Genomic DNA, 13810 nt, shown 5'->3' with positions numbered 1-13810 from the left:
GTACTAGTAAAGAAGTATGATTTTTATGGGCTTACTCTCTACTCCAAAGACCTCAGAGGCTCAAATAAGGAAACTTGTTTGCTTAAAACTAGTACAGACCGATTTTTTTTTTTTTTTTTTAATTTATGTATTTGCTACAGAGTCTCACTATGCAGCCCAGACTTGTAGTGATCCTCCTGTTTGCAGCCTCCTCAGCACTGGGTTTACAGGGGTGCGTCACCATGCTTGTACTCATCTGTCAGCTCAGAGTACCATGGGGATGCTGTGACAGCCCAGGGATCAAACCCTGGTTCCCACACTTGTGGTAAGTTTTATTTTTGAAGGAAAAGCTTTTTATTTTTTTTTTTTAAACAATCAAACCCAAGGACTTGCACAAATACTGGGAGAGTTTTTAAGAATTAAGTAACTTGTCTATATTTCTGTTTTTATATGGTAGTAGAATATATATGTCTATAAATATCCTAGCAAATCTCAAAATGAATCTGTATACACAATGATGATAATCCATAAACTACTGAAAGAACTTATACAATTCCAAGGAGGTTTAATTCAATAGTCATTTTAAAACAAAATAAGCAGCTTACACCTGCAGCCTTTAATATGGAAGAAAAGCAGAGCAAATACTCTGTAGCCTAACTAGTTATATGGGCTGTTTCCATGAATTGCAATATTTTAGCTTAATTTAAAAGTAACAGTGAATTATTATCCTGTTACTGACAAAATTATATGAATTCAGGGCATAGACTTTTACTTAAAGAGAATATGCATATGTTTCAGAGGAATAACCTCTAATAAATTTTTTCATGCATAATTGTACTGTAAGAGGACATTATAAACGTGTTAATCCAGTAACTGGCACTCATACCCTTTGAGCTCAATTCCTAGTATCTTTTCTAGTTCCTATTTAACCACAAACTCCAACAGAGAAACTTTCCTCTTTCCTACCCTCCTGAAACTCATTTGAAAATCACAGAAATAAATGAGAATTTGATACAATTATTTTATGAATAGCGTTTCAAAACAAACTGAGAACTCACAGGCATTTAAAAGTGAAAACGCAGAATACACACACACACACATCCTAAAACATTAGTTGCACATTATCCCAGCTTTGAGAAGGAGAGAGATTTCAGATTGATGAGGCAGAGAGCATTGGTACCAGATGTCTACAAGTTGAGAGCAAGACCTAAAGGATGCACATGTTCCTTTGGGGCCCTTTGGCCATTAATGGTTTCCAAATGCTCAGTGTATTTCAAAGACATGACCACCTGCTGGTACTGCTCTCAAGAAAGAACTTATACTTCTGTACCAACTTTTTAAATTCACTTTCACCTTTGATTAGAGTAGACAAGATGTTCTAAAACTATAAAAATCCCTGCCTGCTGTTCAGTTCATATACTCTGTTCACTCCATAAACATTCTATTAAGTTGCCTTCACACTTTTCTAAGTTTGCTGTACTTTCACCTTTTTCCTTTAATGCCTAGTTCCATATTAAAGAGCAAAGTCAGAAAAATCTTATAGTGAGCTCACACACTCACCTGCACACCTACAGTTTTGATTGGCAGCAAGAAGGCATTCAGTGAATGCAGACTTGTAATCTGCATCAGCTTCTCTTGATCCTCTTCTGTGGTGCAGGCTTTGACTCTCTGTAATAGCGTGTGAGGCTACGAAAATCAAACAGATTTTCAGGTTCCAAGAAATGAGGTATTCTCTCTCTCTTTTCTGCAGTACATAATGATTACATTTATTCTGGGAAATGTATACATGTACATAAAATTCCTTAAATTTTTTATTTCTTTCCTTCCCCTTACTCACTGCCCTTGTGAACTACTCTTTCAAGGTATTCACTCTTATGGCACCTACTACTACACTTACTGGGTTTTGATTTTTGGGTTTTTTTGAGACAGAGTCTTGCTACTGCGTAGCCCAGGCTGGCCTGCCAGGCTGGCCTTGAATTCGCAGCCTCTCAAATGCTGAGATTATAGGTGTGAACCACCACACCTGGCACTGATTTTAACAGTAGCTCATACATTGTGTTTTTTTGACTGTATGTGCTATACACTATGCCAGAAATTCATTCCTGAGCCCTATAGCTAAAACGTTAAAGTTCCAATCCTTCTATCCCTAGGTATCAGTAATATCTTTTATAAACACACTACTGTTTTCAGTCTTACTGTTCCATACTAAACATATTTTAGTATTCAATCTAGTTTCAATCTATGTATTAAGTATTAGTTCTTTTAACTGTTGATCATTAATATGGTTGAACTTCACTCTACTATGTGCAGTCATACCTCAGTTCATAAACTTGATTCTTTACCAGATTCTGGTCACAAACCGAGTTGGACAACAACTCAATCAAATTCAATGGTTAGGGCCAATGTTGACCTTATGGGGAAATTCAATTCAGTTTTTGTTCAGCTGGGCTTGCAACCAGAGTCCTAGAGAGAATTGAGTTCATGAACTGATGTACCACTATACTATACAGTTTCTATTTGTCCCTTTTGTTTTCTCTTTTTTTTTTTTTTTTGCTATCTTTTACTGGTGATTATACCAAGCTCACTTATTTCTCCTTTATTGCTATTTTAAAATTAAACAATAAAGCACTTTTTTAAATAATCCCCCTAAGTATTAGCATGCATAGTTCTCTCTCTCTCTCTCTCTCTCTCTCCTTCTGGCAAACAGAAGCATTTTCTGTTTTAGTTTTGAGAGAGAGTCTGGGCAAGCACTGAATTCATTATGTAGCCCAGGATGGCCTTGAACTAGCAGCAATCTGCCCGCCACAACCTCCAAGTGCAGCGAATACAGGCATGTGGCACCAAGTGCAGCTAACTGATGCATATTTGAATGCTTCATATATTGTCATATAAACACCAAATGGTAGAGATCATTATTTTAACTGTTTCTACAGTTCATGTTTATTTCAATTTTCCTATTTATATTTTTCTTTGCTTACCAATCCTAAGCCTTTTCTCCTGAAGTCAGTTATTTAGAAAAGTGCTTTCTTAATCAGAGCTGAAAAGTCAAATTACTTAGGACATATACATCCCATCCTAAACCAATTAAGTAAAAAAATCATAGAGAGACAGGTCAAAAATAGTGTACTTCAAAAGTTCCCTCATATGATTTCAATGTAAAACCAGTGTTGAAAAGTATTACTTTTTGTTTCTTAAGGGGGTACTGGTAGTAAATTCTGTTTATCTATAAACTTTATTTTGCCCTTGCTCTACAACTATAGGTAATTATTTCTCTTAAGTACTCTGAAGCTTTGCCTTAATATAAATTTCAGTATACGTTTTCTTTGGTCTTTTCTCTGCAGCTTGTCTCCAGCAGCCTACAAATTCACCAAGATATGCCTACTAGACTGTCAAATTCTTCCCTTTGTCCTCCTTGAGAGGTGTTATATTTGCTGACTCTGAAGTATCATCATCTTCATAAGTTTGGAAAAAGTTATTTTTTCCCCTATCTCCTTGTGGATATTTATTAAAACTAACTTTCTCATTTTGCCCTAACTACTTCTACCCATATTTTCTTTTGATGATTTTAACTTGAATTCTGTCGTACTGTCCATCTTTGAGTTCATGAATTCTCTATTTGTTCTTAATTACAGTTATACTTTTCATTTCTAGAACCTGTCTTTTTCCAAACTGGCAAAGTCATTTTTGGTGGTTACTTAAGTTTTGTTTTTCTTAGTTATAGCTTTTATTTCTATTCATTTTATATATTGCTTGCTGATTTCAGTATCCAAAATCTTCAAGGATATTGTTAGGTTATTTCCAATCTCATACTTGGTGCCTTACCTCTCTATATATTTTGTCATTTTTTAAATATAAGTTGGTATTTGTTGGATCACCTACTGACAGGAATTTTTTTTTTTTTTTTTTTTTCCCCCAGAACCAGGGATTGAACTCAGGCCCTTGGGCTTGCCAGGGAACTGATAGGAATTTTTAGGAACAAGTTAAAAATTAGTCCTAAAACAATATATATTGTTTTTTGCCTCACTTCCTGAAGCACAGCCAAACCAGGTTCACTTTAAAATGCTTAGCTTGGGCCAGGGAGATAGCTCAGTGGAATAAGTGCTTCCCTGGCAAGCACAAGGGCCTGAGTTCAATCCCTGGTTCCGCCAAAAAATAAATAAATAAATAAATTAATTAATTAAATTAAATACTTACTTGAAGTTTTCAGGTTCACCCCAAATCTATGTGAATCTATACGACTGGAAGACTTTTCTATCCATCCTCAATTTAGAGCTAAAGTATTATTCAGTGTGTAAATCTCTAACACAGTTCCTAGCTCTTCATGGATACAAGGTTTACACACCTACATATAAATGGAATTAAAAGTGAAAAGCCCTTTAACATCAAATGTGATGGCACACAACTGTACTCCCAGCCCACTGAAGACTAAGGCAGGAGGACAGCGACTTTGAGACAAGACTGGATTACATCATGAGTTTGAAGCCAGCCTTATCTCCACCATGAGCCCTGCCTCAAGCCACAGACCACATGGGATTCACAGTTGCCTCAGAAAAGAAACCTTTTTTGGAGTGTTCAGCTATTTTCCAACTCACTTCTGCCTTGAAAGTTTTCCTTTATTTTCTTGCAAAACATATGAAAGAATCTTTTAAAATACCTGATCTAGTATTCTTAAGGATTTGGGATGTCCCATTTTATTTGGCTGGAAATAAGTATATCCTAGAAAGTCTGCAGTAAACTTTCTCATTGTGATTGCAAATCTTGTACTACCCTAGATTTTCAAGTAATGCAGCCCTAATAAATTCATTATAAATATAAGAATATAATAAAAATTCATTCAATTCTGGCACTAATCACATGTCAGATTATTACCTTCTTAACACTTGCTGAAAAATCAGCCACTATTTTCAAAATATTATTGGTTTCAGGAAAGTCCTTACAAATATAAGGTTCTTCAGCACATATTACTCTGATGGCCAGGCCAGGACCTAAAGACAAAGAACATAAACAGTATTTAGTAGAAGTTTTATATTCATTATAAAAACTTGATCTAAAAAGGCCATGAATTCAAAAATATAAAATTTTTGTAAAATTGAAATTATCCACCATCATGAATTTTTATTTAGTTCTTACAGTGCTAGAGCCCAAACCCAGAGCTCCATTTATGTCCAAGTGCCCTACCATTGAGCTACATCATCAGCCGAAGCTGAAATGAATACCAAGAAAGACAAGGCAGGAGAGGGGGTTGAGACAGAGTCTCACTATGTAGACCAGGATGGCCGCAAACTCACAATCTTTCTGCCTTAGCCTCCCAAGTGTTATGGTACTATGTCTAAGTTATGTTTTTAATGTATTTAATTCCAGAGCTGAGACTCTAAACCAAAGATAAGAGTGCACGGTTAGCATGAGCAAGGCACTAGTTTACTATCGAGCACCAAAACAAAGTATTTAATTTCAAATGTAGCTATTAGTCTCAGATCCAACTCATGTTTTTACAATGCTTCGTTCTCCACATACTAAGAACTTATACCCATTTTTGTTTTATCATTCATTTATGCATTTTTTGTGTTGCTAGGGATCAAAACCAAGGCCTCACATATGGTAGGTAAGCATTCCACCAGTGAGCTATAGCCCCCTATCCATACCATCTCTTTTCTAGTCCACATACTAAGTGACATAAAATTTTCCAATAAATATTTTTAATCCACAAAACATGTACCATTTTTAAAATTTATTAAAGGAATTTTCCAAAACACACAAAGTTAAGAAAGCATCACAATAGGGGCCGGGGAGATGGCTAAGTGGAATAAGTGCTTCCCTGGCAAGCACAAGGGCCTGAGTTCAATCCCTGGTTCCACCAAAAAAAAAATTAAAAAAAGAGACAGAACATCACAATAAGCCACTTTATATTCAACTTCTTCAACTACTAAAGAATAACAAGCGTTAAAAAAGCTTTTTCATTCTAAAAGAAGTACACTAGTATTTCTATTTTACTAAATATTTAATCTTTGATAAACATACAAGACATGCATGGATCTCAGAAAAACTGGATCTTATGGCTTAGCCACACAGAAAGAACATCCCTGCAATGCCCGGTTATAGGTGAAGATTTAACATATATACCCATTAATTTTCCTAAGCTCATTCCTTTGCTTACATAAGGTAGTTTTCAAAGAAGAAAAATTCTCTTTGCCAATAAATTCTTACATGATAGAAAAACCAACATATAAAGCAGAGTGACTACAGCTGAAATGAATGACCAAGGACACAGGACCAGCTGCCCTCCTTTCTTTAACACTCACAAACCATCCTCTGAGAGCACATTGAGTTAGTGACTGAAGATCTTAAATTAATAGATGTGGTAACAAGTGCTATCACAGAGGTTATACACGTGTAACAACAGTTTATGGACACAAACTAGTGACTAAAGGTAGAAACTCTAGCATAGAGATTATTGGTAGTATTGTCCTGGGGCTGTAACTTGGCAAATTAACCTCATCTCTAAGCTTCTTCTTCTGTATGACAGAATAATATTCATTTTTATCATGAGCAAAGTAGAATATATTTTAAATATTTAGCAGAGTCCTTATCTCTAGAACGTAGGAAGTACTAAGAAATAACTATTACTGTGTTTTTAATTATACCATTATCCCACTCATTGCCTAAATACCATTATAGAAAGCTAAAACTAAAAGAAGTTAAAGATTCTTAGTGCTGACTTTAAATAAATATCATTTCTACCTCTAATTATTTTTTTTATATGAGAGCAAACTAACTATTTAAACGTATTTTGTTTTTATACATGACTTAGCTATAGAGACCACTGTGCAATGAATGACATGGTTCATTCATTCTTTAAGTCATAGGGTAAACATTTTAAGGGAGAATCAAGCCAAGTCTGATGGCACATGCCTACAATTCCAGCTACTTAAGAAGTAGAAACAGAATAATTATTTAAACCCCGTGGTTCAAGGCCTGGGCAGCATAATACATTCTAGTCCTAACAAAAGTATGTATTTTTAGAAAACCAGTTTTAATGCTAAATACTTCTGTGGAGGACATCATGATATGAAAACAAAGAATATACAAATTCTAGCTTTACCATTAAGAATTGTGTGGCAATGTTATTAAAATATGGCAGACTCTCAAGATCATTTAATATCTAAATGCAAACGCTATGAAAAAATGAATATTTAATAAAATGAATACAGTAGATAACCAAAAGAATTTGTTTCCTGCCCTACTACTTCCAATCATGTTGCAAACCCCGAGATTATAAATTGTTCAGAACTGTCTACAATGATTTTCCTTCACAGGAAGATCTAAAGACAAATTAAATCAAAATAAAATTTTATGTTTTTACCTGGAAATGGATGTCTAGAAACTAATTCTTCCGGAAGTCCAAGTTCTCTGCCTAAAATTCTCACTTCATCTTTATGGAAATCTTTCAGTGGTTCTATTACTTTTCCCTACAAAGAAAAGCCAATCAATACAAATTAATAATCAAAACAGCATGTAAAACAAAGGATAATAAGCAAATAGCCTTTCTTTGTGTTTTATCACTCAGCTTAAAGATTTGCCTTTAAAATGCATTCCCAGTAAGGCACGGCAGTGCAATTCTTGTAATCCCAGCACACAAGAGGTTGAGGCAAAAGGATCACAGCCAGTTCCAAAGGCCAGCCTGAGTTAAACAGTGAATTTAAGGCCAGCTTGAATTACCAAACAAGATTCTGTTTTTTAAAAAAATCCTTTTATGTGGAATGTGCTTGTAAGAAGTTAAGACAAATATTGCAGTAACGATCACATGTTTCTTTGAAATATATTATAAACAAAACCTTTTAAACAAAAATAAATCTGAACAAACTACCCCACAATCTCTGATTTAGTTCTCATGGCAATTAGAAAATATGTTAGTGTTTCAAAGTTAAAACTCCTAATGCCATCAACAAAGAGAAATGACAAACAAGAAAACAGAAGAAAATATTGACAAATCATATATATAGCAAGAACTGTAAGTAGAATACATAAAGGATAATTTTAAAAATAAGCCAATTTAAAAAATAAGCAATAGGGGCCAGGGAGATGGCTCAGTGGAATAAGCACTTCCCTGGCAAGCGTAAGGGCCTGAGTTCAATCCCCGGTTCCGCAATAAATAAATAAAAATAAGTAATAGGAATAAATGTTTCTCCAATTTCTATAAATGAGCAACAAGTACATAAAAGATACTCAACATCATTAGCTACCAGAGAAATACAAATCAGAATCACAGTGAGATACCACTTCATATCCACAGGAATGACTAGAATTAAAAGCAAAACACCACTTGGGATGGCTATTACCCCTCTCCCCCAAAAAGAGGAAGGTAAAAACAAACATTGGTGAGGATATCTGAAAATTGGAATCCTCCTGTTAATTCTGGCTGAATTATAAAATGATAAAACTGCTACAGGAAACATTAAGGTTCCTCAAAAAAGTTAACAGCAGAATACCCTCTAATTCAGAAATTAAACTTTTGGATGCATGTGCAAAAAAACTGAAGGCAGGATCTTGAAGAGACAGTTATATACACACATTCATAGCAGTAGTCTTAAAATATCCAAAACACAGAAGTAACCAAATGCACATCAATGAATAAATGGATAAACTCTAATATACAGCCACAATGTTACAGTATCTAGCTTAGAAAGGAAGCTCTATCATATGCTATACCAGATAAATTTAAAGGCATTATACTAAGAAATATAAAGCAGTCAGAAATAAGACTATGACACCAATTATGTGTTGTATTTGAAGTACTCAAATACACAGAAAGTGAAGCACAGGTAACAGTAAGTCTTGGTGAAGATGTAGAGAAACTGAGACCCTCATATACTGCTAGGAAGAAAAGAAAATGCTGCAACCATCTTGGATAACAATTTAGCAGTTCATCAACATGTTAAATATAGAGTTACTATGTCAGCTACCAATTCTACCAAAAGAAATGAAACTTTACACTAAAATAAATGAACATAGACGTTTACAAGAGTAACCGAAGTCCACAGTAATAATACTTATAACATCCCCCACAAAAAAGGGAAACAACTCAAATGTCCCAGTGATGAAGGAATTAAATAAAAGTGGTATATCTATGAAGTGAACTAAACGTAGTCTATGGACTGAGCTACACCCACGTCAACCCTTTGTCAGTTTCAAAGTTTTAAGTCATTAAGTTGCCCACATTGAGTTCAAACTTGCAAACCTGCCTCAGCCTCCCAGAGTGTTGGAATTATAGACATGGACCATCAGAAGCAGCCATTAGAAAGGATTATTTTGCATTAAAAACCACTTAAGTTCTGATACATGCTATAGCATAAACCTTAAAGATATGGTCAGTAAAAGCCAATTGTAAGGGCTGGTGAGATGGCTCAGTGGTCTAAAGCACCTACTTAGAACAAGCTTAGCAAAGCACAGGGTTCAATCCCCCAGCACCACATGCCAGCCAGCCCCGCCCCCTGGTGGGCTGAGCTGCCCACACACACACACACACACACACACACATAAATAAATAAAATTAAATTAAAAAAGCCAATTGTAAGTAAAAGATAACTGAAAAGATTCAATTATATAAAATATTCAGAAAAAAATAAAACTACGGACAGAAAATAAATCAACAGATTTCTAGGGCTGGCCAGGAGTTAAGACATAGGTAGAATGAAGACTGACTGGTAATGGATATGGGCTTCCTTTGGGGAGTGGTGAAAATGTTCTAAAATGCAACTGTGATAATGAGTATAACAGCGTAGTAAGCATTATGAGAGAAATAGGAAATGAAGGAGACACTAGAGAGACTCTCCATCCATCCACTTTATAAAAAAAGTTCTTGTAAACTTTTACCTCTTCTCTCAACTTTCTGATAAGTTCTGTGTCATTGTGATGAGTTTTGATGAGTTCAGCTCTGCCACTTGCAACATGGGACGCACTCTCAATTAGATCAGGCCTTAAAGTACCTTGGGCAAGGAAAACCTCCTCTGGTTTCAGATTCATTTCTCCAATTACTTCATTGGCAATCTGTAACCAACAGGAGTAAAACAGCCTTAAAAGAGATGAATTTTTTAACAGACAATATACAATGATATACTTTCAGCTAAATTTCTCAAATGTTTCTCTGAAGCCAGCTCAGTTCCTAGAGCTATTCTTTTCTTCTCATAGTGCTGTTAACAAAGAGGTGCATGCATGATAGGCAAGTTCTCTATCACTGAGTCACACTGCCTAGCTCTGAAAACATCTGCAGTATCCTTACCATTAAACATTAAAATAACAGCATGGCAAAATGTATGTTTTCAAATTTAAAACAATTTATAAAGATCAATATACAATGTGTCATATAAATGTCAACCACAAAAAAATTTCAAAATTAGCAAAATTTTTTATTTAATGTAATTATAAACATAGAAATACCTTGATTTATATCAAAGTTGACACATGTTACAGACAATAAAAACAAAGTACCTTAACAAATGTATCACCAATGATCTTTCTTTTTTCTTCAGGACTTGTAGTCATATTCAATGTTTTGCTAATTCTTTTTCGTGGGGTTCTGTCTTCATCTGATATTGGTAAAGTAGTTGTTCCATTATAGAAGGAATGAGCAGCATTTATTACTGAGAGATAAAGGAGACATGTTTTAACCTAATAGTTTTTTTTTTTTTTTATCTTAATGAACAAGTCAGATTTTATAGAAAACCTAGATGACTCTCTCCCCTAAGCTTGCCGGCATACTCAAGAATTATTAATACATCACAAGTAACAAAATCATTAAATTCTGCTCTCATGGGAGCAAAATTCACCATTCAGTATATAGGTTTTTACTTCATTCTGCTCTCAGAGTTTTGCTTCCACCTTCAACTATGTCTGGAATTAGCCTGACCAAGTCCAAAGCCTCCCTGTTCGACCTCTCTAGAGAATGGATTCTGATAAGAGAAGTAACAAATGTAGCACCAGTGAAGCTGTAATCTGCCTGTGTGGTTAGCAAAAGAATCTGCTACTCATATTTTTAAATGATTCCTGCTTTAGGGTTACTCAGAGACCCATGAAAGGATTGAATGCTTCTAGTTGATTTGTAGGACAAATCAGCTTGCTTTTGGTTAGCTTCCTTCCCATTGTTCCCAATGATTCTGAATTCTTCCATTCTACACCAGTAACAGGACAAATTCCTTTGGATGCTGAAACTTTGAAATACAGAATTGGAAGTCTTCCTTCAAAAAACAGTGTAAGATATCTTAAATATAGTAAGTTATGCTGGGATGACTAACAAGAACCTAAGTATACACAGAAATGATTACATGTCGGGGTCGGGGAGATGGCTCAGTAGAATAAGTGCTTCCCTGGCAAGTGCAAGGGTCTGAGTTCAATCCCCGGTTACGCAAAAAAAAAGAAAAAAAGAAATGATTACACATCACACATAAACCACTAAACCCAAACTATATGTGTCTCCAGCTATGCTTTTGCTTAGCCTCATTCTAAAATGCTTAGGTGGGAGAATCACCCCAAGTTTGAGGCCAGCCTGGGGTACATGGCAAGACCCTGTCTCAAAAAGAACAAACAAATAAATGCTCCTTTTCTTCAAGAAAACACAAATCAGAGTGGAAATAGAAAATAGTTAATCCGCAGCAAATGATTAAAATATCCTGTTTACAAATTTCACAAAAACATTTGGTCATATGGAGACACTGCTGGGGTCCCTCCCAGGACTTTCCAAAATTAACTACTCAGGGACACTCAAGTTTAAATTTCATAAACTTATAAGAAAAAAACCAGTTTTCTACCTCCCAACATTCTGTTGAAACCATCTGCTACCTTCTCTCTCATCCTTGCATCACTATTCTCTTGTTTTCACATCTGTACTGGTATTTCATTGAAGTTTCAAACAAGAAAGAGGGCTGGGGAGATAGCTCAGTGGCATAAGCGCCTGTCTGGCAAGCACAAGGTCCTGAGTTCAGTCCCCTCCCCATACCAAAAAAAAAGCAAAACAATCAAACAAAAAAGAGTGGCATTAACTGCATACCCACCTATAAGTCTTTACATTATAATCATCATTTTGGCATCAATTCAAATATTTTAATATATCTTTTTTTCCAGTACTGGGAACTGAACCCAAGGTCTTCTCATCAAGCTGTATCCCAGTCCTCCTTTACTTTTAACTCTGAGACAGGGTCTCCCTAACTTGCTCAGCTGTACAACCTGGGCTCAAACTTACAATGTTCCTGCCTCAGTACGCCAGAGCACTGGGAATATAGGCATACAACGATCTTTTTTTTGTTTGTTTTTCTTTTATGACAGAGTATATAGGGTGTACAGGGTCTTATTGCATAGATCGGACTCGAAGTGATCTTCCTGTTATTACAGGCACGAGCCACCAAGCCCAGTCTCAATCGCCATCTCAGCGCACCCCAGAGCCAGCACGGCAGGCCAGAGAATCGAACTCCCGAACTCCAGGCCTCTGCATCTGCCTAAGCAGGTGCTTTAATCTGCTGAGCTATTTGGCCAGCCTTTGATCTACCTTTTTATTTTTAAAGGATGGGGTCTTTACCACATTGCCCAGGCAACAGAGAGAATGACTAGATGCTAACTTACTGACTTAAATGTAGCAACAGCTGTAATCAATAATTTTTAAGATTTATACTAAGATCTTTATTGAACCAGAGATAATTATGCAAAATTAAAAAGTGTTTTTCAATTTTGACTTATTAGAGAAAACTATAAGTGGTAAAGAAAATGTTCATTTTTAAAGAGGTAGAGGGGATTCTATTTGTATGGCTTAATTTGATAAGTCATGACATATAAGTTAACTTTTCTGTAGCTCATTAATACCTTTGACCTGAATTCCAAGCTTTTTGAGGGCCTCTTCAACAGACTGGCTTTCTCGTTTTCTCATAAATCCATTATCAATGTGCACAGCAATGATTTGATCTTGGTTCAAAGCACGATTTAGCAAAGCTGTACAAACTGTTGAGTCTACACCACCACTGAGTAAAACCTACAGGGTAAAAGGAAAAAAGAATAACAAAAAAGCAAAAAGAAAACACACATTCTAATCATAGATCATTACATACAAATAAGACCTGCATCAAAATTATATGGTAATTATAATTTTGATGGTAATCCTAATTATATGTTAATTTTAATAGCACTGTGAAGCAATGCAATAAAGAAAGTCAATATTCACCACTTAGCCGGGGAGACGGCTCAGTGGAATAAGTGCTTCCCTGGCAAGCGCAAGGGCCTGAGTTCAATCCCCAGTTCCACCAAAAAATATTCACCAGTTAACATTTGAGTGCCATGTTAAAGAACTGGGCTCTGGGTTCTAATAACATTGACAGCAAATCTGAAAACTTCCAGATAATAAACTGCTTACCAAAACTTTTGATGTGCCTACTTTCTCTTTGATCTCTCGAATGCATTCAAGTTCTCTGTTCTGCACTGTGAAAGTCCCAGTGCACCCAGCTACATCATAAAGGAAATTCTTCAGTATTACTTTTCCATTTTCTGTAAGGCCAACTTCTGGGTGGAACTGTACTCCATACAACTTTTTAGACTCATTTGCTATACCTTAATAGAGAAAATAGTCACCACATGTATTCACATTGAAAGAACTCAACCAATAAGCACAATTCATTCCTCAAAATCTCTCAGGAGTGTTTACACTAATGTGGTTTAATGAATTTTTTATCACAGGCAGGGTGCGTAACACAAATGATTCCACTGCTATAATCTTTTTATAAAGGTTTTTCTTTTTATAGCAATTAATGACAGAGCAAGCATTCATGGTATTCTCACTTCTCCACTACTACGTTTT

At 35.5% G+C, this 13810-nt stretch overlaps 1 protein-coding gene across 1 annotated transcript in view; it reads right to left on the bottom strand.

The window, feature by feature from the left end:
• The window catches only part of Gmps (guanine monophosphate synthase), a 43406-nt gene that overhangs the window by 18751 nt on the left and 10845 nt on the right, over positions 1-13810 (bottom strand). Inside the window, exons 5-11 of the mRNA XM_004639861.1 lie at positions 13370-13563; positions 12826-12991; positions 10465-10616; positions 9850-10023; positions 7340-7445; positions 4849-4964; positions 1540-1665 (exon numbers count right to left, since the gene is read on the bottom strand). Coding sequence (XP_004639918.1) covers positions 1540-1665; positions 4849-4964; positions 7340-7445; positions 9850-10023; positions 10465-10616; positions 12826-12991; positions 13370-13563 — 1034 coding nt within the window. The remainder of the gene's footprint in view (positions 1-1539; positions 1666-4848; positions 4965-7339; positions 7446-9849; positions 10024-10464; positions 10617-12825; positions 12992-13369; positions 13564-13810) is intronic.

The sequence above is a fragment of the Octodon degus genome, unplaced genomic scaffold (assembly GCF_000260255.1).
Source record: "Octodon degus isolate 3935 unplaced genomic scaffold, OctDeg1.0 scaffold00115, whole genome shotgun sequence".
Lineage (NCBI taxonomy): Eukaryota > Metazoa > Chordata > Mammalia > Rodentia > Octodontidae > Octodon > Octodon degus.
Note: the sequence above shows the minus strand (reverse complement) of the source record. Positions and strands in the feature narration are given on the sequence as shown.